This window comes from Myxine glutinosa, chromosome 7 (genome assembly GCF_964187855.1).
Source record: "Myxine glutinosa chromosome 7, kmMyxGlut1.1, whole genome shotgun sequence".
Taxonomy (NCBI): Eukaryota; Metazoa; Chordata; class Myxini; order Myxiniformes; family Myxinidae; genus Myxine; species Myxine glutinosa.
Genome location: NC_136267.1, coordinates 165,472,565 through 165,481,345, shown reverse-complemented (window position 1 = coordinate 165,481,345; position 8,781 = coordinate 165,472,565). Strand labels below are relative to the sequence as shown.

The following is an 8,781-nucleotide window of genomic DNA, read 5'->3' as shown; positions in this document are numbered from 1 at the left end:
GGGACATGGAATGTAGGGACAATGACAGGGAGATCAGGAGAAGTGGTGGGAGTATTGATCAGAAGAAGAGTGGACATATGTTGTGTGCAAGAGACGAGATGGAAGGGAAGTGGTGTGAGAATGGTGAAGGGTATAGTCTAGTAGGAAGACTAGGTCCCCCTGCACCCCCCGGAGATATACTTCTAATCAGTGTTTCTAGATTGGAAAAAATGTGTAGAAAATGACTAGCTATGGCCCCAAGCTGAAACAATGTCCCACATACCATTTATATGCAAATTACTGCTGCCATTATCAAAAAAACGATTTTTGACATATCTCAGCCAATATTGCAGATAATTGAAAAATGAAGGTGTCTAGACCCATGTTTTGAAGGGCATAGATCATGATAGAACTATTCATAACATGATTACATGTGTCTATGGTATACTAGTATGCTAATTAGTGCTTTATTTACAAAATAATCACAGTTTTACGAAATAATAGACTCATATTAAGGTCCGTCTACACAGACGTTAACACAAAGTTTTATTTTTCTAAATATTACAACTGTCAAAATAGTCCTAGCACTCAATGTGACCACTCTTCTCTTGCTTGTTTTAGATAAACATCATTAGCATTAGTGATTCTACACTGAGTCAGTCATCATCATTTTCATCGAAATCGTCAGAGTCAAACTCTTCTTCTCCTTCCTCTTCCTCCTCCTCTTCGTGCTCTCCTGTGTTCAGAAGATCCACCAGTGAGGTTGGTAGGATGGGACCACTGGACCACATTGGTTTCAACAGTCCTTCATCAGTCCTTATCCATCCTTGCTCCTCATAAGGTTTTGGCTTTTCGATGATAGGTTGATCGGCTCTTTTGTACAATGCTACGCGGTGGTTCACACGCTGGATGTGCGGCTTCAGGGCAGACTGGCATGGAGGAAGGCGAGCCAGATCAACCTTGGACTTGGATGTGAGGGTCTTGTCCTCTCCCACCATTTTTCGTAGCAGCTTGGCACGGACAATGTCCACTGATGACTCGCGACTCTGGCCGTACATCACACAGGTGAATTTTTCTAACTGCCTCTCCACCTCAGGGTTGGCATCCCAGTTGTCACCCAGTTCACCGAATGCCCTGTGAAACCTGGGATTCTTCTCCAGCTTTTTCAAGGGCCCGACTTTTCCCTTCCCTTTGAAGGCACTGGTGCAGTCTTCTCCGCTGAACACATAGTACCCCAGGAGAGTGGCACAGTAGTCCTCTCCCAGGGATTCTGCCAGCTCAGAGACGTTGACAAGTTGGCGATGCTTCCCTGACCCTGTATCCAGGTACACCGTCAGCTTGATGTTGTGGGCATGGTGGAGCAGGATCAGGAGGATGTCTGTGTCCGGTGTTCTGACTACAGCGTTCTTGTATCCGATGGTAGCAGCATGATGGAGGTACAGAACCACCCTGGTATCAGTCTCTTCCTGGTTGCTGTAGATCGTGGGGAGTTCACGTACCTCGACCTGAAACACAAAAAGGCACCGCATTTCAATCACCAGTCACTGCCAGTTTCAGATCTAGACAAACATCACAGGTAATCACCTTTTTTTCAGGAAAAATTACAAATTGAATCGCCATTCACGAAGGGCTTTCAATTTTACCTTGCCATTCGTTGAGGCAAGTTGGTGGGCCTTCCCCTCCACGATCAGCACAGCCATCTCTGTTCTCTCCAGCCTGGTAGCTGCCTCTTGTCCACTCCACACTTTCAGAAGAAGCTGGCACATCTGCTTTTTGTTGTCGTCATTTGCAAGGAACATTTTGAAGTCATATGGCTTCCTGGTTGCTGGTCCAGCCAGAATGATCTTCTCTGAGCTGCCCCGCCTCAGCCTTTCCTGCGCTTTGATTGACTCAGGATGGTAACTGTCAGTGGAGAACAGAAAGTCTTCGTTACTCCAATCGAAAGGGTCCAATCGTTACTACATGACTAGCAAATTCATTTGGCCAGCGCCAGATGATGGGAAGGGCTTTCATGCAGACACCCAGATCAAATGTATTCAGGACCCATCTCTGACCCACCTCAGCAGTTGCTGCCTCGGAACGCTTCAGTAGCTCACGAACAACTGCGTTGTCTGTGATCGGTTGGTGGATAGGCGTGCAGTAGTCGACTGTTGATTTGCTGGGTGGGGGAGAACCAGTTGCAGAGGTGAAACCCCCTAGCCCAGGCACAGGCTGCAGGCCACAGCTTCCGATGTATCTGATGAAGAGCCAGATGTAGTACTCTTGCATCGTAGTGGCATAGACTGTGTCATTCTCTGCTGGCGGTGTGAATGATGAGCCTTCAGGGAACTTCGGGCCAACGCGAGTAAAGTGCAAGGGTGGGAGAGTTTTTGGTGTGTCGACCTTCAGGCTACGCTGTTGTGACCTATTGATGGTAGGTAGCATTCGGTCCTTGCTGCTCTCGAACCCGGGCTTGACCTCCTGCACCATGATTCCTCCAGCACTGTTTACAATGTTGCTGCCGTGCACACTGGTAGTGGTTTTATTCAAGTTGTCCCACTCACAGTGGAATACAAGGTTGCCCTCTCCTGTCACAATTTGTGGTGTACGATAAGTTGAGACTTCATCCAGGACCTTGGCGAGAGCAGTTTCCAACTCCAAGGCGAAATCGTAGCTCTCAGAGTGTCCAAGCCTGTGTAGTATTGTGGTGAGCTGTTTGCTTCGGAACAGGTGCCTTACAGTCACACAGAGGAGAATGTGCTTTGGTAACTTCCATTTTCCATCTGACACTGCACGGCACAGATCTTGTCCAATGGAGAAGACCAGACGCTTCACCTTTTCTGTCTCGATGCCCTCCTTGCCAGTCATTAGCACGCTGAGAAAGCGGACAAGGTCTGGAGGTAGGATGTCTTCAGGATTGAGCTCCATGTCTTCAGCTGTTGGTGGCCATGGTTGGTCTTTACACTCTCTGAAAGCCTGTAGAATACCCTGGCGAAGTTGGAGGGCAACATTTTGGTTCTTGTTTGTGCTTCCGAGTGTGAATGCTCGTGCGAGAGCATTGGAAACTGTTATGTTTGAGCTGTGCACAAGCCAGAAAGAAATGACATCACATTTGTCATGATCAACCTTCGTGAAGTGGATATGCTCCTTGATTGGGTCATTCTGTAGGCGTTTCAGTAGTTTCTCTGACCGATAATTTGAGTTCTCATATCCATTCAGTTTCAGTTCCTCGACATAGAGCAAGCGCAAGGAAGAAAGCTGTAGAACTTTATTCTGCTGGATGACCTGGGTTTGAATGTGTTCCAGTACTGAGTTGAATGCCTTTTCATGGGCGGCTGACATGCAAGCCTGCTCCTTTGGTGCTTCGGCTCTGTGAATCGCACGCTCATAGTTGTAGAATGCTGTGCGGAAAGCTTTAAAACATGACGGATGGTGTTTGGCCTCACATGCAAAGAGGTCTTTGTTTTTCACCTTTCGATGGAGTCGATAGAGACCCATTTTCTCAGCCCGTGTTTCGATTTGCTCCCATGCATTTTCTTTGTTTTTAAAGGATGGGAAGGTTGTAGGCCTCTCAGTATTGCGATGAGCATCTTTGGTCTCAACTTTCTCACAAAATATACACTCTGGCGGGAAGATGGGTTCAGCAGAACCTCCTGGTTTACGAGGAGAGTGATGCCATGATGAGGTTGATGGCCCTGGTTCTGTATCATCTCCCAGACGATGAAAGTGGCGGACGAAGTGCTTATAACACTTGCTGTGATATCCTACTCTTTCTAGGTCATCAGGAAGAGTTGCCGGGATCTGATCACATACTGATTGCATACGACATGGGGAGTCATGCGGTTGGTTGAGACGTCTATCCCGGATCTTTTGAAGCAGTTGCAGTTTTTCTGAAGCAGATCCTTTAATTTTACGGAGGGGCGTGAAATCCCCATGATCAGACATGGATGGTACATGAAGGATGCATGTAGGAGGAGAGCTTTGGGCTGCAGGTTCTACACTCCGTTTTCTTTTGGGCATGCTTGCTGTCGATGTCTACCATCACTGTTAAATGACAAATAAGAAATCACGAATGATGTTAAAAGTGCCTGTGAAAGGAGGCTCTGAGTTTTCAGTGAGGTAACAGAGGTTCTGAGTCATGTTCTACACTAGGGTACTTTTTAGCTGACTAAACCATGTTTAGTGGCATCAAAAGTGCTAATAGCTAAAACATCTAAATTCTTCCACACTAACGTTAGCTATCTAGGCCAATGAAACATTGTGCTAAGTTACTGTAGCTAGCTCAGCTGTCGTGCCTCTTTCTGGTTCAATTCATATACAGAAGTCAACAGATATGTCTCATGTTTGGCATTAACAAAAGTTTAAGTTACACCGACATTAGGAACATACTGTACATAGATGAGGCTAGCTTTAACGTTAGCTAACATGGTGCTAGCTGGCTCAGCTGTTATTCTGCCTGTTTATGATTTCATGCAGAAACTGAAGTCAAGAGTGTGAGTAACATTATAGTTAGCATCTTACCTGGCTAGATTGGAGGATGAATACCAAGAACAACACACAGATGGAATGGAAGACTGAACTTTCAACTGAGGTATTCAATAACATCAACGTTACCAATTGATACGAGCGCGCGACATTACCAATTGATACGAGCGCGCGAGCGCGCATGTTACATGGATGGAAATGTAAAATGGCAGCTATAGCAGCACTAATTTGGATCTCTAGTCTGTCATTTCTGCACTGTGATTGGATAACATAAAAAAATATGTTTGGGAGTTAACAGCAGGAGTTGGTAGATTTTACGTGGGCTGGGTGAGAAACCTTTAAATAAGCAAGTGAAAATCTCTCGCAATACAAAGTCAATGGTGGGAAGAAAAGTTGAGTGGTACCAATGTTACTGCCAATGTCCCGCCCCTATGCAAGACTCAGGAGCATCTTGTTGACATTTAACCTTGAAAATACCTGGGTTTAGACCCCTTATGTACCATGTTAAGTTATCTGCAGTATTAACGTATCCTTATCATTTGTAAAACTGATTATTTTGTAATTACAGCATTAATATGCATACTAGTATACCATAGACACATGTAATCATGTTATGAATAGTTCTATCATGATCTATGCCCTTCAAAACATGGGTCTAGACACCTTCATTTTTCAATTATCTGCAATATTGGCTGAGATATGTCAAAAATCGTTTTTTTGATAATGGCAGCAGTAATTTGCATAAAAATGGTATGTGGGACATTTTTTCAGCTTGGGGCCATAGCTAGTCATTTTCTACACATTTTTTCCAATCTAGAAACACTGATTAGAAGTATATCTCCGGGGGGTGCAGGGGGACCTAGTCTTCCTACTAGACTAGTAGGCAGGGACAGAAATACAAGTTTGTGTGGCAAGGGTGCCTGGAGGGCGTGAATGGTGTTGGTGTCCTGTTTTCTGAGGAGTTGGTAGACAGTGTGTTGAGTGTGACTAGAGTGAGTGATAGGTTGATGATGGTGAAAATGATGATTGGAAAGCTCTTGGTGAACGTCATCTCGGGATATGCTCCGCAAGTTGGTCGGAGCGATGAAGAGAAGGACAAGTTCTGGTGTGCGATCGAGAAGCTGATGGAAAACGTGAAAGATGAGGAGGTTGTTTTGGTAGGAGGAGACCTAAATGGACATGTGGGAAGGAGTATGGATGGTTTTGAGGGAGTTCATGGGGGTTACGGATATGGTGTGAGAAATGGAGAAGGTGAAAGGATTTTGGAGTTTGCTGATGGAGCTGATTTGTTGATTTGTAAGACTCAGTTCCAGAAAGGGGATAATAAGCTTGTTACATAAACGTCAGGTGGATCAACGACAACTGTTGACTACCTGATGGTGCGTAGGCGAGATAGGGGGCACCTCCGGGACACAAAGGTGATCCAGGGGGAGGAGGCTGTTTCACAGCACCACTTGGTTGTCTGCGACATAAGGGTGAAAGGTGCGAGGAGAGCTCGGCGGGTGAAGTACCAACCGAGAATAAAGGTGTGGAGGTTGAAAGAGGTGACAGTAAGGGAGGCATTAAAAGAGAGGCTGAGTAGGGTAGAGGATGATGTGGTTGAGCTTGAACGTGGTTGGATTGCAATGAAAGATAGTCTGTTGGGAGCCGTTGGTGAGGTATGTGGATGGACAAAAGGACCACCGAGGCACTCGGAAACATGGTGGTGGGATGATGAAGTTGGAAAGAGGATTGACGAGAAGAGGAAGATGTTCAAGGAGTGGCAGAAGGCAAAGGGGACGGGAGCAGAAAAAGCAGAGCATGAAAGATATAAGGCAGCCAAGAAGGCTGCAAAGAAAGAGGTAGCAAAGGCGCAGGAGACATGTAGGAAAATGTTCGGAGAACGCTTGGATTCGGAAGAGAGTCAGAGAGCGGTATTCAGGATTGCAAAGCAGATAGCGAAAGAGAGGTGTGATGTGATGGGGGTGAGTTGTTTGAAGGATGAAGTGGGACAAATCGTTGTGGACCCAGATGGAATTAAAGGAAGATGGAAAAGATATATGGAAATGCTGTTGAATACAGAGAATGAATGGGATGGCAACATAGAGAGTAACCCAGTTTTAGGACTGGCAGAGAAGATAACTGAGAAGGAAGTTGAGGAAGCGACAAAAGCAATGAAGAGTAGAAAAGCGGGAGGGCCAACGGGAGTTGTGGGAGATATGTTGAAGGCAGCAGGAAGTTGGGGTGTGAAGAGAATGGCAGAGATCTGTAATCTGGTGGTGAAAGAAGGCCGCATTCCAGTGGATTGGGAACTGAGTACCCTTGTCCCTCTATACAAGGGGAAAGATGACCCTCTGGAGTGTGGCTCGTACTGAGCGATAAAGTTATTAGAGCATGGAATGAGGGTATTGGAAAGGGTGTTGGAGAGGAGGATAAGGAAGAAGGTGAAGATCGACGAAATGCAGTTTGGATTTATGCCAGGAAGAGGAACGACAGACGCTCTCTTTATTGTGAGGCAGTTGCAGGAGAAGTACATGGAGAAGAGGAAGAAGTTGTTTCTTGGATTTGTTGATCTGGAGAAAGCATTCGATAGGATTCCACACGAAGTATTGACATGGGCATTGAGGAAGTTAGAAGTGGAGGAATGGTTGATCAGAGTTGTGATGGCAATGTACAAAAGAGCGCGCACAGCTGTAAGGACGAAGGACGAGAACAGTGGTGAGTTTGAGGTGAAGGTGGGAGTGCATCAGGGGTCGGTACTAAGTCCACTACTATTTGTAGCTGTGATGGAGGTGCTGGCTCAGACTGTAAAGGAGGGTTTACCGTGGGAGTTGTTGTATGCAGATGATCTGGTGTTGATTGTGAAAAGTATGCATGGACTGAAGGAAAAGATGAACAAGTGGAAGGAATGTATGGAGACAAAAGGTCTGAACGTGAATCTAGGAAAGACGAAGGTGATGGCAAGTGGTAAAGCATGTGGTGAGGTGGAAAGAACTGGGAAGTGGCCATGTGCTGTGTGCAGAAAGGGTGTCGGAGTGAACTCCATTCAATGTACAATGTGCGCTGAGTGGGTTCATCAAAAATGTAGTCGTCTGAGAGGGTCATTAACCAGTGTGGCAGCCACATTCAAATGTAAGGTGTGCAAAGAGGGAGCTGCAGATGGAGGAAATGTTGAGTTGGATCTTGGAGACGGCGTGAAGCTGGAAGGTGTGAAAACATTTTGCTACCTCGGAGACATGCTGAATGGAGAAGGTGGATCAGACTCGGCAACGGTTGCTAGAGTGAGATGTGCATGGAAGAAGTTTCGGGAACTGAGTGGTGTGCTGATGAGGAGGGGAGTGTCGTTGAAGCTGAAGGGAAAGGTGTATGCTGCATGTGTGAGAAGTGTTATGATTTATGGGAGCGAGACATGGGTCATGAATGTAGAGCAGCAACGAAGGCTGGAAAGGGTGGAAATGCGAATGGTTCGGTGGATGTGCGGAGTGTCGTTGAGAGAGAGGAAGACAAATGATGAATTGCGAAAGATGATGGGAATTGAGCCTGTGATTGATGCTGTGAAGAGGAACAGGTTGAGATGGTTTGGTCATGTTTTGAGGAAGGATGAAAGTGACTGGTTGAGAAGAGTGATGGAAATGAATGTAGAAGGAAGTAGAGGATGGGGAAGACCGAGAAAGACTTGGCTAAAGATGGTGGAAGAAGAAATGCGGGCAAGGGGGTTAACAAGGAGAGATGCAGAAAATAGGGCAAAATGGAGAAGATTGTCATGGGGACCGCAAGGCTAACCCCCGCTCGAGCAGGGAAAATGGCCTTAAGGCCAAACAAAAAAATATTCATGTTTAGCGTCCCCGCCGGCTTCCTTTTTAGAGGCCGCCGCCTCCTTAAAAATTTTTTTTTTTTAACATCGTTCGACTGATCGCGAGCAATCAATTTTCTCACTCTCTCGATTTGATAGTCTCCATCATAATTGTTTCATGGCCGCTCACACAAAATAATCCCGTCTGTGCGACACGTACATACAGGTCCGGCAGTAATATGCGGCTGGTTGTTGTAGACGAGCAAAACGTGTGAGCGTGCTATAGGATGTTAACGCTAGCGCTAGCGTGCTGTAGTTTATTTGCAAAGTAGAGTACATGTAGCTTTACCATGTTAGGAAGAAGATATGGTTGAGAAATAATGAAATATAATGTAAAATGCATTTAGATACATTATTGTGGGTTTTCAACACTAACACAAGTGCGAAAAGTGGTTTCCTTCACCAACACCAGTGCGAAAAGTGGTTTTTCAACACTAACACAAGTGCGAAAAGTGGTTTTTCAACACTATCACAAGTGCAAAAAGTGTTTTTTCCACAATAATACA

At 45.7% G+C, this 8,781-nt stretch overlaps 1 protein-coding gene across 1 annotated transcript; it reads right to left on the bottom strand.

Annotated features, from left to right (window-relative positions):
* Window positions 1–490: 490 nt before the first annotated feature.
* On the bottom strand, window positions 491–8,554 carry LOC144893102 (uncharacterized). Its single transcript, XM_078782763.1, has 3 exons — window positions 8,406–8,554; window positions 1,623–1,881; window positions 491–1,484 (listed from the first exon to the last, which is right to left on the bottom strand). Exons 1-3 carry the CDS (start codon window positions 8,552–8,554, stop codon window positions 636–638), a joined length of 1,257 nt encoding a protein of 418 aa, XP_078638889.1. The 3' UTR covers window positions 491–635.
* Window positions 8,555–8,781: the final 227 nt, after the last annotated feature.

Coding starts and splice junctions, on each gene's coding strand:
- LOC144893102 (XM_078782763.1), bottom strand. CDS start 8,554: ATGTACTCTACTTTGCAAATAAACTACAGCACGCTAGCGCTAGCGTTA. Junction 1,882..8,405: donor CACAGACGGGATTATTTTGT/GTGAGCGGCCAT, acceptor CTCCACTGACAG/TTACCATCCTGAGTCAATCA. Junction 1,485..1,622: donor TTGCCTCAACGAATGGCAAG/GTAAAATTGAAA, acceptor TTTGTGTTTCAG/GTCGAGGTACGTGAACTCCC.